At 46.3% G+C, this 22588-nt stretch overlaps 1 protein-coding gene across 1 annotated transcript in view; it reads left to right on the top strand.

Annotated features, from left to right (window-relative positions):
• The window catches only part of PTPN1 (protein tyrosine phosphatase non-receptor type 1), a 179520-nt gene extending 157282 nt beyond the window's left edge, over nucleotides 1–22238 (top strand). The window contains exons 8-9 of the mRNA XM_029611687.1: nucleotides 5850–6082; nucleotides 19521–22238. Coding sequence (XP_029467547.1) covers nucleotides 5850–6082; nucleotides 19521–19728 — 441 coding nt within the window. The 3' untranslated portion in view covers nucleotides 19729–22238. The remainder of the gene's footprint in view (nucleotides 1–5849; nucleotides 6083–19520) is intronic.
• Nucleotides 22239–22588: the final 350 nt, after the last annotated feature.

Below are 22588 nucleotides of genomic sequence, written 5' to 3'. Positions count from 1 at the left end.
GCATCTGTCAGAATCAGGCCTGAAAACTTCCTCTATAAGAGTGCATGTCAGTGCGGTAGCTGCTTTCCACAATGGCGTGGGCGATGTCTCTATTTCGACACAGCCCTTAGTCACCCGCTTCATGAGAGGTTTACTCCACCTGAAACCTCCATTGCTCCCTCCGGCCCCCGCTTGGGACCTTAATGTGGTCTTAGGGCGGCTCATGAAACCTCCATTTGAGCCTCTCCACTCCTGCGATCTCCGCTATCTCACCTGGAAAGTAATTTTTCTTCTCGCTATAACATCCGCTCGCAGAATTAGTGAGTTACAGGCATTAGTCACCTACGCGCCTTACACTAAAATTCTACATGACTGAGTGGTCCTCCGTACACACCCTAAGTTTTTACCAAAGGTAGTGTCGGAATTTTATCTTAATCCATCATCTTACCTACTTTCTTTCCGAGGCCCCTTTCAAACCCAGGAGAATAGGCTCTACGTTCTCTGGACTGCAAACATGCCCTAGTCTTATCTGGAGTGCACGTCAGCCCACAGGAAGTCCACTCAATTATTTGTTTCTTTCGATAACATCAAATTGGGAAATCCAGTGGGAAAACAGATCTTTTCCTCCTGGTTGGCTTTTGCTCCTGTATCTGCTTTTGCTACCAGCAAGCAGACATTCCGCTACAAGACCGTGTGAAAGCACACTCTATTAGGGCCGTGGCACACCTTCGTTCGGTGCCACTTATTGATATTTGTAAGGCTGTGACCTGGAGTTCTCTCTATACCTTCGCTGCCCATTATTGCTTGCAATAATGGGCAGCGCAGATTCCATTTTTGGCCAGTCTATCCTACGAAACCTATTCTCAGCTTAACCACCCAACATCCTACCAGCAACCCATTCAGGGTTTTCAGGATGCCCTCTTACCCAAATCCACCCCTGTTGTTGTGCCTGTTGCACGTCTTTGGGTACATTTGGTGCATTGCTCGGGCATCCTCAGCTCGCTACTCACCCATATGTGAGGACTACCATCCTGTTTGTCCTGTGAGAAAGCAGAGTTGCTTACCTGTAACAGGTGTTCTCACAGGACAGCAGGATGTTAGTCTTCACGAAACCTGCCCACCACCCCGCGGAATTAGGTTTGCTTGCGATTTATTTTATTTTTCGCACGTACTTCTTGATATACATGAGACTGAAGAGGGACCCCTGCTGGGCATGCCCAGTAGGTGCCAGTCAAAGTTCTAGAAACTTTCCCATATGTGAGGACTAACATCCTGCTGTTCTGTGAGAACACCTGTTACAGGTAAGCAACTCTGCTTTATCTGCGTCATCCTTACCAGCCTTACCCATCCTACAGGCCTGCTCAATATACACTGTCGTCCTCAGCCTCCCCAACAACAAGGGGCTCAACAACGCCAACGCCTCCCTCAGCAGCCTCATCCGCCTCAGGACTCCAACCCCCTTAACCCCCTCAGGGTTTTTAGGGTGGGTGAACCCATCTCTACCGCTTCCGGGGGGGGGGGGGGGGCAGGCTCTCCCACTTTTTTCCAGCATGGAAGGCGATCACATCCGACCTTTGGGTTTTACAAATCATACAGGAAGGGCTACTCCCTCAGTTTTCAATCTATCCCATCCATGCCATACCTGGTGCACCAGAGACATCTGAATGCACACTGCGGTCTCCTGCTACAGGAGATCAACCACCTGCTCCAACAATAGTGCATTTGCAAGCTGCCCTCGACCCAGCTCCACCAGGACTTCTGCTCCCAATACTTACTCATCCCCAAAAAGATGAGTGGGATACAACCCATCCTAGATCTGCGCTCTGTCATAGATACTTGATGAGGGAGAAATTCAAAATGTCACTCAAGTCCATCCTTCCCTTCCTTCGTCCCAATGATTAGATGTGCTCACTGGACCTCAAGGATGCTTATTCGCACATACCGATGCATCCTACGTCCTGGCATTACCTATGCTTCATGGCCAATGGCTGCCACATCCAATACAAGGTGTTCCCATTTGGCCTCTCCTCAGCCCCCAAGTTTTTACGAAATGCCTAGCAGTAGCAGTGGCTCACCTCCGACAACTGGGTATTCAGATATTTCTCTACCTGGACGATTGGCTGCTGGTGGCCCCCAACCCATCCACCCTACAAACCAATCTTCTAGCAACCATATCCTATCTGGAGAACCTGGGACTGCTTGTCCAAATACAAGAAATCGAATCTACAATCCACTCGGGTCCTGCAATTCATTGGGGCTCATATTGACACCATTTGGGACAGAGCCTTCCTCCTGGAATCCTGGGCCCTTGCCCTTACAATGCTCACCAGTCACTCCAAGAGGTCACACCTGCCTGCCAGATCCTGACCATCCTCAGGCACATGGCAGCATCTATCTGTGTAGTTCCCCACACTCGCCTTCACATGCGTTGTTTACAATGGGGCCTAAAGTCCCAATGGAGCCAGTTCTGCAATCCTCTCTCCACTCCTGTCACCCTTACGCCCAGCATGAAATGGGATTTGGAGTGGTGGCTGACACCATCGGCTCTCACCACAGGAGCACGTCTACGGCCCCCAGTACATCACACGGTCCTCACCACAGACATTTCCACCAAGGGCTGGGGCCCTCACCTAGTCCACCTACAGACTCAAGGCCTGTGGTCCGCCTGGGAACAGTCACAACACATCAACCTCCTGGAGCTCCGTGCCATCCAGAACGCTCTTCGAGCCTTTGAACATGCACTCCAAGGGAAGACTGTCATGGTACACACAGACAACTAAGTCACTGTGTACTACATCAACAAGGAAGGAGGGTCCGGTTCCTGGAACCTTTGCAAGGAAGCTGTCGGGATCCTGGAATGGACAGAGAGCAAATCCACATACCTGCCTGGCATTAACAACTCCAGAGCCAACAGACTGAGCAGAATCTTTCACCCCCATGATTGGGAACTCCATCAAGATGTGGCGGAAAGACTCTTTCAAACCTGGGGTCTTCCATGCTTTCATCTTTTTGCTACAGAACAAAATCAAAAAGTCCAAACCTTTTGCTCAGTGTATCCCAGTTACCGCCGAATAGCGCAGGACGCATTCTTCATCGACTGGACGAAGGGTCTACTCTACACTTTCCCTCCTATACCTCTAATATCTCGCACAGTCCAGAAATGCATCGTGGACAATGCGGACCTGATTCTCATCGCTTCAGCATGGCCCAGGCAACAGTGGTACATATATCTAGTTCGACTATTGGTGGACCGACCGATCCCCCTGGGCAGCAGTTCACGCCTCCTCACCCAAGAGGGAGGTTCCCTGCTTCATCCGCTTCACTCATCTCTGAATCTCACTGCGTGGAGATTGAAATGATGGTACTCCACCACCTGAACCTTTCACCTCAGCTTCAAGATATTTTAGTTTTTCTCCAGGAAACCCTCCAAAAGAATTAATTATCAAAAGAAATGGGCCAGTTATGCCTCCTGGTGCTCAGAAAATGGAATGGACCCGCTCACCTGTCCGCCTGAACAACTACTGGACTACCTCCATTTGCTCTACTGGAAGGGACTAGCCATGGCTTCGGTCAGAGTTCACTTCAGTGCCATAGCCACCTACCATTTTCCGCACAGTGAAGCCCCAATCTCCTGTCACCCACTCGTCTCAAGATTCATGAAGGGGGTTTTAGGTCTCCGGCCTCTGATCCGGAAACCTCCAGTTCCATGTGATTTAAATGTAGTGCTAGAGCAGTTGATGCTACTGCCCTTTGAACGGCTGGTCACTTGCCATCCCAAGTTCCTCTCCTGGAAGGTGCTTTTTCTGGTCGCCCTCACCTCCGCAAGACATGTCAGTGAGCCGCAGGCCTTAGTGCATTACTCGCCCTACCTGGAGTTCTTTCATGACAGTCATGCTGCGTATGCATCCGGCCTTCCTTCCAATTCATTGCCTTTCCAATCTTTTACCCAAAGCCACATAACAATGAGGGTGAGCGTAAACTCCACATGCTGGATTGTAAGCGGGCACTTGCTTACTATAAACACTGCACACAAACTGAGTGCAGAGCCTCCCAGCTTTTTGTTTCATTTAACCTAACACCTCCAGGACTTCCGGTTTCCAAAAGGACCCTTTCGTCCTGGATCTCAAACTGCACACAATTCTGCTATCAGAAACATTTAGAGACCTTGTCTGCCTCCCCTAAGGCTCACCAAATCCGTGCTTTGGCTGCTTCAATAGCTCATCTTTGAGGTTCCTATTCTAGACATTTGCAGAGCGGCCACCTGGTGCTTGCTGCACATGTTCACAGCTCACTACTATTTGGACAAGCAGACTGCAGCTGACGCACAAATGGGCAAATCAATTCTCAGATCGGGCACTTCTTGAAAGCTGCAAAGACAACACATAAGAACTGTCCACCTATCTTCTCTACTGTCTTGAGTGCACTACCTCAACTCATCATTGGGACATGATCAGGAAATTTTGCGCTCAATACATCAGCTGGGGACTCCCAGCCAGCATGGCTAATTCATGCTGCTTATCTACATGAAAAGAGCAAGTTTGCTTACCATAAACAATGTTTTCCGTAGATAGCAGATGAATTAGCCATGCTGACCCTCCCCGGACAGTTGTTATTTTCATCTCGTCTTGCTTGGATACGGACTGAGGAGAGACCGGGGCAGCACAGGAATATCCATGCAGGTGCACCACACTGAAAGAGCTGTGTTCTAGGAGAGCTCCGCCACCTAGCCACCCAGAGGATGTCCCAGACAGCATGGCTAATTCAGCTGCTATTTACGGAAAATACAGTTTACGGTAAGCAAACCTGCTCTTCCCAGTCCTTTTTTCCCCCCTCCCCAGACTATTGATAACGTTTCTTCGGAAGTTAATCTGTAAATGTTTCGGTTTAAAACATTTTCTTTTGGGTTTTGTGAAATCAGTGCTGGTGGTTAGGGGAGGATTTAAGTCTTCATTGTGTTCAACATGTTAATACTTCTAGAAAGCATAGAAGGAAGTGATACATCGATCTGCAGATTAGACAGACATAGCCAACTGCCTTTGAATATCTCGTGCGTTTATACACGGCAAGTCCCTAAATGGGAGAGAGCAAAGACAAGTAATAAAAGAACAAACATCAAGTATAATATGAGAAAAAAGCAGGAACCTTAGATGTTTAACTAAGGAACCCAATTATAGCTGAATACTGAAAAAGAGAAATCTTAAACCCCAAATGCTTCTAAGGGTGTAACCCTGCTAACCCTTCAGGCTCTGTGATTTCCCAGAAACTTCTCAAATTGAACAGGGTCAAAAAAAGCACACCACACCCCCTGATATTTGAACAACCATAGAGTGCAAGGCAAGGAATGCTCTTCTCTTTTCTTGAGACTTTGCAGAGATCTAGAAAAGCATGGCTTTTTTTTTTTATTGAAAAATAAGTATGGAAAGAAGCCTTGAATATTTTGTTTCTTTGTACCCTCCCATGGACAGAAACCAGTTTTCTGGTGGACGTTATGCTCTGCCTGCTCCAAGTCAGGGAAGTTGCATTGCTTTCTAAAACTTGCTGTGGCATCAGTCAAAATGCAGTATTGCTTCCTAAAGCTCCACTACTGGTTTGAGAACAAAACCAGGAAGATAAAGCTGTTGATACTGCGCGTTCCTGGCAACGTTTCAAGGTGACCTCGTACAAAGTACCTGCTGCTGGCATTTAGTAAAGCAAACCTAGCAAGTATTGTAGGATTCATGAAAACTCATGACTGATGCCCAACCCCATGAAAGAAATGTGATGCAAACAGGAGCTGGCAAACATCCTTGATTTATTTCTGTGAATTTTAAGATGTGTGTTTCATGCCTTGAATTGTTTGAGCAAAAAATGAAAATGCTTTCCATTTGAAGGAACAATGGAAAGAGCTTTCCAATGAGGACTTGGACCCTCCTCCAGAACACACGCCTCCACCACCAAGACCCCCAAAACGTACCTCAGAAATACACAATGGGAGAATGCCCGAACAGTCCGAATTCTTCCCCAAACACCAGATAGAAGAGACAGTAAAGTGCGCCGTTTATGCTGTGGAAGAGACACTGCCTGATGGAAGAGCTTCCCTAACCTCGCAGCCAAACACAAACAGGTAATTTTGAAGCGCATACTGACTGTACATGGTTTTTGCACTCATACTTTGACTGCCTTTAGATTTATTTATTTATTTATTTAGAAAAAGACTCAAAACGTGGCTATTTATGAAAACCTTTCCAGACCTAAGCTGAACCCCAATTCATCATTAACTAGTCGCTTAGACTTTGCCTTAACATGGTAATTAATAACTCCACCTCAACAGGGTAATTCATTAATGCTACAAATGCCGTTATTGGCATATATGTTCTCTCTGTTAAAACCCTAGCTTCTTTTCTCTGTTCCAAGTTGTATAAGTCCCTTGTTTTATTGTAACTGCAACCCTTAGCCTTCACTTGTTTAATGTTTACTATTATTATTATTATTATCATTATTTATTATCTTTTTTGTTCCCTCTCCACTTGTTAATTGTAAACCGACATGATGCGATATTCATCGCGAATGCCGGTATAGAAAAACTTAAAATAAATAAATAAATAGAAGCTTTTTTTTTTTTAATACAGATATTAGTGGGTATATCATATCAGTTTACATCAAACTGAAGATAGAAATTTCATTAAAACAGGGAGGGGGGATGGGAATGCAGAGAATAAAACTAGAGAAATAACGAAAGAAAAGCGAGAAAAGAAACTGCTAAGGTTTAAAATAACATAATAATGTGAATATTAGAAGTTTAGAAACAAACATCTTTGGCATTGGGTTTATGGTCCTAATCTGGGTATGCCTGTTTGAAGAGCCAGGTCTTTAACTTTTTCTTGAATTTGATGTTGCAAGGCTCGAGGTGGAGGTTCGTAGGTAATGTGTTCCATCGGGTGGGGCCTGCAATGGACAGGGCACCATCCCTTGTGGAGGAGAGGTGTGCCTTCTTGAGGGAAGGGATATGGAGCGTGCCATTACGGGTTGTTCTTGTGGGGCGGCTGGATTGGATGAAATGGAATGGCTCGTCAAGCCAGCTGGAGTTGTGTAGGTAGATGGATTTGTGAATAATGGTAAGGGTTTTGTAGAGGATGCGTGAGGGGATGGGGAGCCAATGGAGGTCTTTGAGGATGGGGGTGATATGGTCAGATTTACGGGCATTTGTGATGGTTCTGGCAAGAGCATTCTGCAGCATTTGGAGCGGTTTTATGGTGGAGTAGGGGAGGCCTAGATAAAGGGAGTTGCAGTAGTCAGGTTTAGATGAGAGGGTCGCTTGAATAACGGTGCGGAGGTTGTGGGTATGGAGAAAGGGTTTGAGTTTTTTCATAACGTTGAGCTTATAGAAGCCTCACTTAAGGACATTGTTGATGTGTGTTTTCATGTTTAGATGCTGGTCAATCAGAACACCAAGTTCTCGTACGCAGGGCTGAGAGGCAATAGAGTTGAAAGCTGGGTCGCTTCAGAGGGAGGGCTTGGGGTTTTGAAGGTTGGATATGAGAAGCAGTTAACTCTTGGAGGAGTTGAGGGCAAGGTGAAGATTTGTGAGTAGGGAGTTTATGAAAGTGAGACAATTCTCCCAGAAATTTAGTGATTCGGAGATAGTCTTGTATGGGTATGATGATTTGGACATCAGCGTAAATGTAAAATTTGAGGCCAAGGTCAGATAGGAGGTGGCAGAGGGGCAAGTGGTATATATTAAATAGGGTGGAAGAGAGGGATTAGCCTTGAGGAACTCCTTGGGTGAGGCGGTAACGAGAGGATTCTGAGGTGCCTATTTTGACAGAGAATTGTCTATTGGCCAGGTATGATGCAAACCAAAGGAGGGCAGCGCCAGAAATGCCAATGTCAGAGAGGCGGGAAAGGAGGAGGTTGTGGTTTATTGTGTCAAACGTTGAGGAGATGTCGAGGAAGGCAAGGATGTAGCAGTGTCAGTGAGAGTGAGTAAGAGGGTTCAGTGTTAAAGTGCTTGCGAAAACCAAATTGTGAGGAGTGAAGTATGTTGTTGCTGTCTAGGTAATCCATAAGTTGTGAGTTAACCACCTTTTCCATGATTTTTGCGATAAATGGAAGGTTAGAAATGGGACGGTAATTCGCTGGGTCATTAGGGTCCAGGGAGGGTTTTTTGAGGAGGGGTTTGACAACTGCATGCTTGAGGGTGTCTGGGACTGTGCCAAGGGAAAGGGAGCAGCAGTTGTTGTCTGCTAGGGGTTTAGCGATTGTGTTGGGAATGGTAAGGAGAGCTTTTGTGGGGATGGTGTCAGTGGGGTGGGATGCTGGTTTAATCTTTTTAAGGATAGATTCAATTTCTTTGGAAGAGGTGAGGTCAAGAGAGTCTAGATTAGCATTAGTGATGTTAGGGATGGTAGGCTTGTGAAGTGAAGTGACGGGGAATCTTAGGATCTTAGATTTAGAGCTATGAAATTTTTTGAGCCATATGAGCAATTGTTTTTGCTGGAAGAGAGGGAGGATTTATCAAATGATTGGGTCTGACTGTATTTTATTAAAAGCTGGGTATTGATTTATGGGAAGGTTGGGATCAATTTGGGATCTACTTAGGATTAAAAACTAGTGATTGTATCTGTATGACTTATATGGGCTATAATCCACTTTTTGGTGTTCAGTGATAAGGTGGATAATTAAATCCAAGGAAATCAAATAAGAATGTGCACCCACAGCTTACCCAGAAATGCAGATTTTCAGTTAATTTTCTGTGTTCCCTCTTGGAGGCTTTGCTGGGCAATAAATGCAGCTTACACAAATTGAAACAGTTTGGCAGGAGACCCAATTTTGTGGCTCTCTGGATTACCTATATTCATTATTTATTACAAATACATCCTGCTTATAACGGACTCGTGCTAATCAGATTACAAAGTAAATCTTGTTTACATATATTACAAATAACATACAAACATGCAATAAAATTAATCAAATACAGCTACTACATTTGCATTGTTGCAAGATCCTAGTATTTGGAATCGGGGTACGCTGCTTGAAAATGTACACTCTTCAGCTTCTTTTGGAAATAAACAATGTCCTCTATAGCCCGTACTGATTCAGGAAGTGTATTCCATAAAATGGGGCCCTGAACTGAGAAAACGCAATAGCGTGTTTGAGACAGTCGGGCCTGTTTAACTGAGGCCGCCTGAAGCAAGAAATTATTTTGAGATCTCAAGCCACGTGTTGGCTCATACCAGGAAAATCTTATCCCTTCAGTAGTCCTAGTAAGTTTTGCTAAATCAAAGACTTGTTGAGCTTATACAGGGACAATTTTTCCAAAAATTGTGTGGCCAGTTCAGGTGAATTTTAAGCCACAACTTAGCCAGCTTACTGAAAATGTATTTCTATATCCTGGTGGCCCAATCATGAAAGAAATCTCCTGTTATTCACTCCAGCAACTCTAGTGATCAGGACCACAGGTACGTCTCCTGCCTCCTCCTAGCTTAGCACGCAGCATTGATCTCTCACTGCCTAGAGTTGAAGCACCTTCTTTGGAGGCTGGTGTAATTTGATCATAGGTCATTAGTAACAGAGTATCACTGCATCAAAGGTGTTGTGGTACTCAGTGTACAGCAAAGCTTAAATTCAATCAGCTGCAGTTAATGTTTTCAATCCTGGCACTGCAAGCAAGCACCTTCATACATTACAGGCCAACTTTACGAATTTTGTGAATTGCAAGATCAGTACAAATGTCTGAGAGCTTTCAAAATGGGTCACTTGAGGTGCCAGGATTGTGGGCAGCAGCAGGATTGTACTGGAGTTCCCAGGAAGTCCAGCTGTATGGTGACTTCCATTGCCTGTCTAATCCTGATTTCATCAGGCTGAAAGTGGGGGCTTGAAATAATTTAGAAATATTTAAGTCCTGGTATGCAGCCTATGTTTTATGTATGTTGTTCCTGTAATAAGAAAATCCTTGGTACCATATGCAAGTTTTTTTAGGCTTATTTAAAAAGTTCTTGGTTTTATTTTTGTATTAATTGCATTATACTTGCTTGCATTAGTATTGTTGTGAAGGTCTGTTTATATCTAACATTTCATATCTGCAGTCCATATCTCATAATTGGAGTTTTTTAAGAACTTAATGGGATGGTATTAAAAAAAAAAAAAAGAAAAAGAAAATCACTTCCAGCTGAATCAGTTTTTTTGGGAATGCAGCTTCTAGTTGTATAGTTGATACATCATTTGGATTCATATTACTACATTAAAGCTTACAGTAATTAATCCCTATGATGTAGCCTTGATGATGTATTATACTAAACCAGCCACAAGATGTCACTGGTAGCTTAGTAGATGGTGGTATACAGTCTGCCCAGTTGAGCTTCGTCCACTTAGGGTAGATGTGCAAATTCCCATAAGCAATCCAACATGAACTCCCCATTCCCCATGTTTTTTTCACTTGACCTCCCAACCCTTTTCCTACCACTACCCTCCATATCTATTCCATGAATACCCAAAGCCTTGTTACAGTGCTAGCTTCCACCACTTTTGCTGATAGGCCATTTTAAGCCTTGCTATCTTCATCTTTGATTCTTATGAATACTTAAACCAATACCCAGGACCCCTTCTAAGTATTGCTACCTAACTTTATTATAATTCCCATAGCCACCAAGGTTAATGAGGCTGTTGTTAAAATATCAGGTTCCTTTCTCTGCAGCGTGAGTACTCAGTAGCTTTTGTACACAGCATTTCAGGTATCATGGTAGAGAGTAAATGCACAAAATTCCAGCCTCCCCATGCTCATCAGAGTTTTGGTTTTATCCATGGTCCCTCCATGCAGAGCACTCCTACCTTCTTGGAAGCCCGATGCTGTTGTAACTGCTGGGTCGTGCAGGTTACTCCAAGACTTTCATGAAGGTCTGATTCAGTCATGCCACTGCCATTTTAGGTTCAAACGCTCAATCCATGAAGATTACCTCAATGCTTTCAAGGAAGTCCAGTGAAGTTCTATCACTGTTGTCTTGGGTTGTAGCTACTGCTTTGTGCAGGTTATCCCCAGTGCTTTGCTACCATTTCCTTTGCCACTAGTGGTCCTTTGTGCTTGTCTCATATGTTTTTAAATTCTGTTACAATTTTTGAATCTGTCTTCTCCTCTAGGATTCCATTTCATACATTCACCATGTGAAGCAATATTTTTGGATATTGTTCCTGAGTCTGCTGGAGCCTCATACAATGACCTTTTGTTCTAGAGCTTCTTGTCTCTGAAAACGATTTACTTCTTATGCCTTATTCATAGCTTTGGGGTATTTAAATGTGTATCATAGGGGCCCCTCACTTCCCAGATTCTCCTTTCCTCTAGGGTACATGTATTCTTTGAGGTCAAGCAGGATGGTAGTCCTCACACATGGGTGACATCAAATGGAGCCCCGATTTGGAAAACTTATGTCAAAGTTTCTAGAACTTTGACTAGGCGCACTGAGCATGCCCTATCATGCGCCCACCCAGGATCCCTCTCCAGTCTTTCTTTTTCTGAAGACCTGTAAGCATCGCCGTGCGAGTGAGCTCACTCTGGCTGTTTTTTGGCCTTGTGGAAAACTTCATTTTTCTCGCATTTTTCGCGGGTTTTTTCTTGTTCCATCGCCAGGTCCCTCTCAGTGCCTTCCCGTAGTGTCTCGTAGTCAGGGTTTTCGGCGATTCAGGTAAGTTTCTTTAACGGTCAATTCCCCCGGGGCAGCAGTGCATCAGTGCCCACTGGCCATAGACACCTCTGCCACCATGGTGGTTTAAAATGATAACATGGTGTCTGTTAAAGCCTTTTTCTTTTGTCTGTCATGGCTATGTCTGTTTTTTGTTGATGCCCCCGGTACCAGAGGACCATGTCCATTACAGATCCACTTGAGATGTGTCTTCTGCTTAGGGGCATTGTATGACATTCGGGGTTGCCGCTTAAGCGTTCGGATGACCCCAAAGGGATGTAGACTTTGACTCGACAAGATGGAGCAGCTCTTCGGGTCGAAGAAATCCAAGGTATCAGCATTTAAGGACCAAGGAGCCACACCTATGTACACCGAGTCATCAACATCGGCAGGACCATTACTTCCATTAATGTTGCCAGCAGATAGGGATGCCAGAGATCAACCATAGTCAATCTCCTTCAGGCCAAAGACATCTGGTTCCTTGTCATTGGCCGAAGGACCAGGCCTCAGCACCGGGGAAGCATCAGCTCCGGTTCCGCCGAGCACGGGGATGCACTGGCTTTTGCTGCAATGCCTCCGAAGCAACCCTACAAGAAGGAGTACCAATCCTCCATTGGTGCCAGGGGTCCACAACTTTCTCCACCAGCCCTGATGCCAGTCACTGATCCGCCTAGAGGGTCTGAGGAAGATCTGGCTACCCCTCCTTCCTCCCAGTCTGTCTTGGCATCAGCAATTTTCAAGGAGGAGCTTGAGCTTCAAGTCCAGCTGGCAGTGGACCAGGCACTGCAGGCTTTTGGTCCTATGGCACTGGACCCAGTGCCGTCCATCCTCGAACACTTCTGGAGAAGCTCAACATGCCTGATGGGGCACAAAGGCCTTTCCCTACCAATATGGTGGTCATCACCAGTTTCTCTGAGGAGGAAGTTCCACAGAGGCTGGTGGAGACGCCAAGGCCTACTGACCCCTGTCCAGTTATGCAGATGATTGCACCTCTGGATGTAGGCTGAGCACCTATGGACCCATTGCCTTCAGTGAGGATGAGGAACCCTATGACCCCTGGTTGGGATGATGTTTTGGAGTCCTATGAGGACCTCCTTTCGGACCAGTCTTTTCCAGAGGAGTGAAGGAAGTATCCGCCTGAGGACTTGAACTTCTCAGGGTTTATGAAGGTGATGGCGGAAGCCACCCAATTTCAGTTATTGACTCAGGAGGATGCCAGGCACAAAATGTTTGAGATCCTCCAGTTCATGGAACCACCTAAGGAGATCATGCAGTCCTGGTACAAGAAATCCTTAAGGAGTTACTGCTGAGGATATGGGAACACCCCCTCACAGTGCCTCCCATCAAGAAGGCGGCGGATGGGGTTTACCTCATCCAGATGGCTGCTGGATTCGATAATCTGCCCTCAAGAGGGCCAAATGCTCTCAGACTCATTCCTTGGCACCCCCGGGGAAGGATTATAGAGCGATGGATGCATTTGGGAGGAAGGTGTTCCAAGGCGCCATGCTTATTGCCCACATTGCCGCCTACCAACTCTACCTGAGCCAGTACTATGTGGGACATCTGGAAGCAGGTTCGGGAATTGACTGAGCAGCTGCCCCAATAGCAGCAGGATACCCTCATGTTGCTGATGTATAAGGCCTTGAGGTGTGGAAAACACAAGGTCCATGCAACCTATGTTTTTGAGACTGCATCTAGAGTCTCTGCAGTGGGAATTGGTGCCCACAGAATGGCATGGCTGCAGGCCTCGATCTCGACCAGAGGTACAGGAACGACTTGCTGATATGCCATGTACTGAAGAGAATCTCTTTGGAGATAGGGTGAGGGATGGTGTGGCCCACCTTCAGGACCATCACGAGACTCTCCAGCAACTCTCCACTAGTACTCCAGATCGATCCTCATTCAGGAGGCCGGCGAGACCAGGGCCAAAGAAGTCTTTCTTTCGCCAAAAGAAGTACTATCCTCCTCCACCTCGCTCCCGTCAACACCATCAGGGCTTCCTCAGCCAGCCCAGGTAGCAGAGAGCCCCCAAGCTCTAGCCAGCTCCTCAGTCAACTCCAGGGACAGGGTTTTGACTGGGCCATTGGGAATATGTCAGGTGCCCATACCCTGGATGATGGACCCTCTTGGGGGAAAGGCTGTGGTTCTTTGTGAACCAGTGGCCCAGTATAACCTCAGACCAGTGGGTTCTGTCCATCGTCCGTCAGGGGTACTGATTGAACTTATTGGGTGTCCCGCCAAATTGCCCTCTGTGCCCATTTTGGGGGCCGGTAGCACATCAGAAGGTACTACTAGCGGAGCTCTCATCCCTCTTAATGACCAGAGTAGTCTACCAGGGCAGAGGGTAGGGATTCTACTCCTGGTACTTCCTGATTACAAAAAGAACAGGAGGACTCCGTTCCATCCTAGCCCTAAGGGCCTTGAACAATTTTCTAAAAAAAAAAAAAAAAGACAAGTTCAAGATGGTTTCCCTGAGCTCCCTCTTGCAAAAAGGGGGACTGGTTATGCTCCCTTGACCTAAAGTAAGCATTCACTCATATTGAGATCTTCCCTGGTCACAGGAAATATCTTCGATTGATTGTGAGAAAACAGTACTTCCACTACTGGGTGTTGCTGTTCAGGCTCACATCCGCCCCACAAGTCTTCACAAAATGCCTAGCCGTGGTGGTGGTGCACCTCTGTAGGCTGGAAGTGCATGTCTTCCGGTATCTGGACTATTGGCTGGCAAAGAGCATGTATCAGGCAGGGGCCACCAGGTCTATGTGCTTGATCATCCTGGTATTGGAGTCACTAGGGTTCGTTCGTTCATGCTCGTGAAGCTTCAAGAGTCTTTGCCACTAAGAGAATCAGAGGATATGCATACAGAAGACCTATGCCCCAATAACGGGCAAGGGCATCAGAGGCTGGTTTGCCATTTGACCTGTACAGGGAACAGAACCGAGGCACCTTCCTGTTGCAGGGGGATGCGAAAAGATCTTCGTCTGGGCTCCCTCAGAGGCAGAAACCCCGATTCAGCCTGTTCGCTACCTCGTTGTCCATCCCGGCCAGGTACATGGCCCTGAGCACCATCCTGTGGACCAGGACCCACAATCACATCTGGACCGCTTCCTGACACAGGAGGTACGATCCCGTGCCTCCCTGCTTTTGACTTACCATTTGGCTACTTGGTTGTCGGTGTGGAACAGGACAATTTTGTTGGACAGCTGATCTCTGAAAGCCCAGAGTTTGTACCTGATCTCCCGATGCTCCAGGAAGTTGATTTGACAAGAACATTCCTGGGCCGACCAGAGAACCTGAGCCCATATACATGAGCTCCCCAAGCCAGGGAGGATGCACCCATGTTTAGGACAATTTGGGTAGGGGGACTTTGGAACAAGATCCCCTGTTCCAGATTTGAAAGTACCCACCACCAGGACAATGAGTCTTGGAGAGACAGGGTAACTCAGATGCAGTCCTGGAGGCTCTGTGTGGCCTGGTGCCACTGCGAACTCAGGATTCATTGGTCTCTGCGCATGTGTAACAGTACCATGGGAGTGACATGGACAGTTCCAGCCATATGGCCCAACAACCTCAACATGTTCTAAGCTGACACCTGCTGGCTCTCTTGGATCTCTACCACAATGGTTGTCAGGGTGATGGCCCTCTGGCGAGGCAGGAAGGCCTTGGCCTGAGCCACGTCTAGCAGGGCTCCTATAAAGTCCAATAGAAGTGACGGACTCCAAAAATATGACCTTCCAGGTCAGATATTTCAGGTCACAGGTGCGCAGCAGCTCAAAAGGAGCTTTCATCAGCTAGCAGGCTGTGGCGTCCCAACCTCCAGGCCCTGTCACTCACAGCCTTGATGTTGAGAGGTTAATCCTGCAGCCACTTGATCTTTCAGAGGGATGTGTCTTGGGTCCTGGTGCTTCTAGAAAGTTCTGTGGACTGAAATGGAGGTGGCTTTCGCTCCCTCATCTTCTCCGGGGAATACCTTTTCAGACTCCACAGTGGCTGGTAGTGACCATGGATGCCAGTCTCTTTGGCTGGGGAGCAGTCTGCCAGTCCCAGACCACGCAGGGGATTTGGTCTCCGATTCAGGCTCAGTGGCTCATCAATCGGCTGGAAGCCCGGGCGGTGCGTCTGGCACTTCAGGTGTTTCTGCCCTTAATCCGCAGCAAGACGGTGAGGGTCCTATCCGACAACTCCACCATGGTTGCTTATATCAACCGCCAGGGGGGCATTTGCAGTCACCTGGTGGCTCTAGAAGCCAGCTGTCTCTTTGCCTAGGCGGAGCGCCATCTGGATTGCCTGGCGGCCTCCCATATAGCGGGCAAGGAGAATGTACAGGCCGATTTCCTCAGTTGCCAGTCTCTCGATCCAGGAGAGTAGGAACTCTTGGACGAAGCCATGGATCTGATTGTCGACAGGTGGGGTCCCTCTCACCTGGACCTCATGGCGACCTTGCGCAATGCCAAGGCCAACAGGTTCTTCAGCCGCTGGAGGGAACACTGTTCGGAGGGCATGGATGCTCTAGCTCTCCCCTGGCCCGCAGACGTCCTCTACGTGTTCCCTCCGTGGCCTCTGGTGGGAAAAGTTCTCTGAAGAATAGAACTCCACCAAGGGCCAGTGGTTCTGGTAGCACCCGAATGGCCTCGCAGACCGTGGTTCACAGACCTCGTCAACCTGGCAACGGACGGGCCTCTTCGGCTTGGCCATCTTCCTCGTCTTCGGCAGGAGCCCGTATTTTTCGACGTCTGAGGCGTAAAGGCTATAAGGAGGAAGTTATCTCCAGTCTTATGCGGGCTCGCAAGCAGTCCACTTTGCTGACTTATGTACTTGTTTGGAAAGTTTTTGAGACTGTCTGTGCGGAATCAGGTGTTTCGGCGCGCTCCGCTCCGATTTCGGTGGTACTTTCCTTCCTCCAGAAGGGTCTCTCCTTCGGTTCGTTGCACGTACAAGTGTCCGCTCTCGGAGTCCTTCTTGATAGAGTCGACGGTCATCCCTTGGCAGCTCATCCGGACGTGATTTGGTTCTTGAAAGGCGTCAAGCACCTGAGATCACCCATTTGCTTCACTTGTCCGTCGTGGAGTCTTAATCTCGTCCTTCGGGCTCTCTGTACTGCTCTGTTCGAGCCCCTCCGTCGGGCTACGGTGAAAGATCTCACGCTTAAGGCGGTCTTTCTCGTCTCTATCTGTTCCGCTTGGCAAGTTTTGGAAATCCAAGCGTTGTCCTGTCGGGAACCCTTTTTGCGGTTCTCCAATTCTGAAGTCTCTCTTAAAATGATGCCTTCTTTCTTGCCGAAGGTCATTTCCATCTTCCATGTCAACCAGTCTGTGGAACTCCTAGCATTCTCTCCAGAAAAGGTTGCAGGAATCGCTGGGGGCGACCTTTGCCAACTTGATGTTAAACATGTTTTACTCCGCTACCTCCAGGTTACCAACGACTTTCATGTATCGGATCATCTTTGTCCTCTGGAGTGGTCTGAATCGGGGCAAACCGGCCTCTAAGGCTACCATTGCTCGGTTAAAAGAGATTTCCTCGGCCTATCTTTGTCAAGGTCTGGCGGTTCCTGAGGGCCTAAAGGCTCATTCACTGCATTCTCAAGCCACTTCCTGGGCGGAGAATCAATTGGTCTCTCCGCAAGAAATCTGCAGGGCTGCTACCTGGACGTCCCTGCATACTTTTGCTTGTCACTACCGTCTGGATGTGCAAGCACCAGTCTTCGGTTCTTTTGGTAGGCAAGTGCTTCCAGCGGGACTGTTTCGGTCCCACCCGGTTTAGGGAAGCTTTGGTACATCCCACGGTCTGGACTGATCCGGGTACATACAGGGAAAGGAAAATTAGTTCCTACCTGTTAACTTTTGTTCCTGTAGTACCACGGATCAGTCCAGATGCCCTTCCCTGTTTGTTCTTTCATGTCGTCTACTTGAAGCTTCTTTTTTTTGCAGATTTTCAGAAGTCAGTACTTTATTCTTCTCCAGAACACCGGACGTTTACACCAGAAGCTTTGGTTGTTGGGGACCAAGTGTATGCAAGAGCGTTCCTTTCTACAGAGTTCGTTGAAAAGTTGTGGAGTTGCTCAATTGAGTTTTATAGTCACTTGCTTGATCCTATTATTGGTGCTTTCTTCTGCTTTGACAATACTGAAAGGCTGCAGGGTAGGCTCTGTCCTGATATAGGATATCCTTTCAGTTTTGGTCTGTCTCCATCTGCTGGACAGGAGGTTCAACCCTCGATCTGGACTGATCCATGGTATTACAGGAACGAAAATTAACAGGCAAGAACTAATTTTCCTTACCGTAGCATGCCTTAATGCCATGGAAGGTCTTAACACCATGGATGCCATTTATGTTGTGGGGTGCACCTGGGTTGCTGTAGAAGCCTTGGGCGCTGTTCTCACCATCAAATAGCTATTGTTCACCATTGCGGACCATTGACAGGTGGTGCCATGGATGCCATCTAGTGCCTTCGTGTCTGGCACCATGCAACACCACCGCACACTTCTCCATGGTTATCTCTTGCACAGTGCACTGCTGCTGGTACTAGCAATTTTGTGACCAGTCCAGGCCGTGGCATGAAGCTATGTCCATGGACGCTGTGATATCACAGATATATGCGCCACAGTCAGCTCATTGGAGTACCACTACACGGGTGCAAGGCACTGCAGTTGCAGGATGGAAATTAGGCGCAGAGGCACAACCGTCTCTCTCTGTGCTCTTTAGTGTGTGTTTCCTTTTGGAAGATCGCAATTGCCAATGCACTGGGATGTAGTTGCCAAGAATACGCTCTTGTTCAGCCCACATTTGGGGTGGTTACTGAGGAGGGTAGTGTTTGTATACTCCCCCCCCCTTCCCCCATGGGGAGGGGACAGGCCTTTATGGGCCCCCTCCCTTATTGGCTTACATTGTGAAACCCCTTCATGGGAAAGCCTCTAGGGCACAGTCCATTGCAAGTTCATTGCTTTGGCTGGGGCCTCAATCTGCATGAATTAGTGCAATTCCTTGCAGGTCCCCTAGGGAGAGCTGTGGGGGGGGGGGAGGGGGGCTGACTGAACCTCTTTCGCTGGAATCCCTGCACCTAGTTGCCATAGTAACCGTAGTATCTACCTAGGTGGCCATCGGCGACTTATGTTGCCAGTTGGACCGCACAGATCAGCACTGTGCCCCCACTTTCATACGGGGAGAAGGGGCTTTCTGGGATCAGGGACGACCTAGTTAATATGGGAGATTTGACTATTGGTTTTCAAAAAGTAAGCTTAGCAATTTCCCTCTCAAAACCTTGTTTTTCCACGCCAGGAAGTAGTTGTTTTCACTCCCTATTCTCTGAGTGATCTTTGCCTTTGAGTGGAGGCCTCTCTCGGCTGGATCTGGAGCACTCTCTCCACCATTGCACTACTGCACAGCGAAGATGCCTCATGGCAGACAGGGAGCTAACCCAAACTCTGAGGAGAGGGGTGCACAGTATTAGGTATTCCCTCTTTTGGCAATCCGCTCCCCAGCAGCAGATAAGGATTTCTCCCGCAACAGGGAGTACCTCTTTTGATATCTGCCCAGGCACAGCATGCATGTTTCACTTTGTAACTGCTCTTTCCAATCAGTGTCATTCTGGGAATTGGTTTCTCCATGTATTAGCCATATCATGGACCGGGGGACTCTGCCTAGGGAGCAGGGAGGTGACTATAGCTGCACATGCTCAGTAGGGCATGCTGAAAGCTCTAGAATCTTTGAGATTAAAGTTCTGAGCTGGGCTCCATTGGATGATGTCACCCGTGTGTGAGGACTGCCGTCCTGCTGTCCTAGGAGAGCACCTGTTTACAGGTAAGCAACTCTGCTTTCTCTCTCCCCCTTCCTGCACTGAGAAGTCAAAACTGAACTCTGATTTATTTATTTATTTATTTTATCTCTACTCCAGCATTTGTCAAGACACTGAAATCAGGAGGCGAACTGTTGATCAAAGTCGACATACTTCACCTCACAGAGATGAGCACGTGAAAACAGAAAATGGAGAAGGCGAGGAGGAGAATCTGTGGTCAAATTGGAAGCCATTCGTAGTCAATGTCTGTATGTTAACTTTCCTTACAGCTGGAGCGTACCTCTGCTACCGGGTTTGTTTTCACTAATGGACACGCCAACCAAGAACACGTGTACAGTGAGTCCCACACTTTGACCAGTTTGTAATTCAGTTCTTTCAAAACAGAAAAAAAGTAATTGAAGATTCTGAGCGTCAACTCAGTGGAAGCAGATCTCTAAGATTAAAAAGCTGGAACTTTGATAGGATTTTAAAAATAAAATAGAAGTGCTGCACTAGGGTTTAAGTAGCCCTGTGGTCCCAAGAAGATATTCTAATCTCAGGGCCTTAAAATATTCAGGAGTAAGCAGAGAAAATGCCAAATACATCTTTTCTTTTTTTTTTCTTTTTTTTTTTTTTTTTTTTTAATAAAATAATTACAACACATTGTTGTTTTTAACTTTTTTAAATTAAGTCAGTTCTCTTGTTTGTGGCGGTGTATTTCAGGAAAAGAATACTAGGCACAAAGTTGAAATCTGTTCGTACTCTCCAAGTGTTGTAACCAAATATGATTTATGATATTGGTCTTCCCCCACCTCTGCCTGATCTGAGTTATTTAAAAAAAAAAAAAAGAAACATATCAAAAGAATGTATTTTGAAGGGGAGGGAGGGAAAAAGGAAGCAGAGTTTGATCATTTCATGTACTGTATAGGTGGGATATATGATATTGGCCATAAAAAACATGAGCTCGGGGCTGGCAGTTCTCAGAATTGTCCGCCCTTCACCATGTCGAAAGTTTGTGTGGGGATCAATAATACCTGCACTTTTAGCCAGGTGGGGGGTGTTCGTAGGTTGGGAGATTGAGGGAAAAACTGTGCATAGGTCCCATTTACAAATGTACGTACGTTACTTTCTATGCAAAAGTACCCACAGAAAAGCAATTGCAAGTCTCTGTGGATATTTTTTTTTTCCCCCCAGGGCGGTTCTCAAAGAGAAAGTAAAGCTCCCACGGTGCAAAGTCCAAGGAGAAAGTGCCCAAGGACTTTGCCTCCATGCAGGCATTTTTTTCTGAATTGTCCCCCAGTAATTTTATCAGAAACAGAAACGACATAAGCCTTTGAAAAGGAGCCGACCATGGCACCATGCAACAGATTGCATTCACGTGTAGTCCTCCAAGACGAGCGTCGTAGATTGTGCCTCGTTGGGATTGGTGCCGTTTATTAGAAGCATGTGTCTTGTTTCGTTGTAAAATGGCTTCTTTCTAATGTTGTACACATGTTTTGTAAACAAAGAAACAAAAAAACATCCAGGCTTCTGCATTTGCTCAGGGTAGCCCACAATACAGATGTTTGTTTTCTTATTTTCTCTGTTAAGACTTTGTTGCACTCTACTTGCATATATAAATATGCCTCTGTACCATCCTTTGTACATTTTAACTTATGGTGCAAAACTTAGGAACATAAAACCAAGCAAAAATGCAACTGAGGTTTCCACCAGCACTCAGACAGTTGCGCTGCATGCGACGGCTGGTGTCATTAGCATAGTGTGTTCAGTGCAAGGATTTCCCTGTTTGTTTTTTTAGTTATTATCCTTGTAGTTTTTTTTTTTTTCCCAAGCTGACTTGTCTATCTTTTATTTCTGTCGTCGCATGTTGTAAAATTGGAGCCCCAGTGGGCTGGTGAGGTTCTTTACATGGATGTGTGTGCATGTGTCAGTACATGGGGAAACTCACATGGACACGTGAAAAGGAATCAACCACATTGTTTTTCTTGCATCACTTGGTCTATATTCACCCCCATGAGTAATAGGAGCTCCCCCCCAAAAGTTAGGTAGGTCATTGTGACGACATTAAACTTTAATTCCTCTTATATTGGAGAATGGTTTCATAAAGTCCGTGTAGACTAGCAATTTTACTTTTATAGTGGAGAAATAGTGACTCCCTCTCAGCAGGGTGTAGTGACTTCCACAGGCAATAAGAATTCCTCAGCTCTGGGCAATATAATTACTTAGTTTTAGAAAGTGTTCTTTCTCCCATAAGGCTAACAGGCCGTTGGTATTTGCCCTGTGTATATACATACAGCTGCAAGCAGGCACATCTGTGTAATGGGGATCTAGATTGTAGACTCCAGAGTCGTCTTTTTTTTTTTCCAGATGTAACATTTGCTGGTGTTTTTAGGAGGACCAGTGTGTTTATTTTATTTTATTTTTTTGTCATTTTGGAATGTAAAAAATGCAAGATCACTAAAGATCTGCTTTGCAAGAAAAAAAACAAAAATCAGTGTGCTAAACAAGAGAGGAGAGGAAAGGGGTAAGATGTTAGCATATCCTGGACACACAGAAAACATTTCCTACTGCAGAATCCGGGTTCTACCTTGGCAGCTAAGCCTCCTTAAGTGTCTTCAGAGAAAACGTTGGCATAAGCAGATCGGCCGCTGTTTTCGACTCCAGCTATAACCGAGCAAGTCTCTGCGCATCAAGGTGTGAAGAGTAGTATTTGTTTTGCTCCAGTTCTGCCTGTTACCAGCTTGACTTTGGTTATATGCTTTAAAAAAAAAAAAAAAAAAAAAAGAAAATTCTCCATGTAGGTGTGACACAGATTAAACAGACAAAATGTAAGGCTAACATATCAAAACAGTGGTTCAGTGTAACCAAGAAATGTTTGGCCTTGTATGAAACTCCCTTAAAAACTATTTTGCTTTTTATTGAAAAAATCTCTTTAAAAAGATTTTTTCAGAGCATATGCAAATATTTTGTGCTGTAGGTATCTCAACCTGTTCCATCTGGCCCATCTGAAATATGCTCCCCTAGTGTATACTTTTTAGTCAGACCTTACAAACACCTTAGGAGACTCATAGATTGGATAAATTCCAGACACTTTTAATAATTTGCATGTCTGGTGGTATAAAAAAGTGAATGAGTTGGATCAGCCTTTAAGCTGCAGTGTTCCAAAAGCTTGCAAGGCGTCCCCTGCA

The sequence above is a fragment of the Rhinatrema bivittatum genome, chromosome 8, assembly GCF_901001135.1.
Source record: "Rhinatrema bivittatum chromosome 8, aRhiBiv1.1, whole genome shotgun sequence".
NCBI lineage: Eukaryota > Metazoa > Chordata > Amphibia > Gymnophiona > Rhinatrematidae > Rhinatrema > Rhinatrema bivittatum.
Note: the sequence above shows the minus strand (reverse complement) of the source record. Positions and strands in the feature narration are given on the sequence as shown.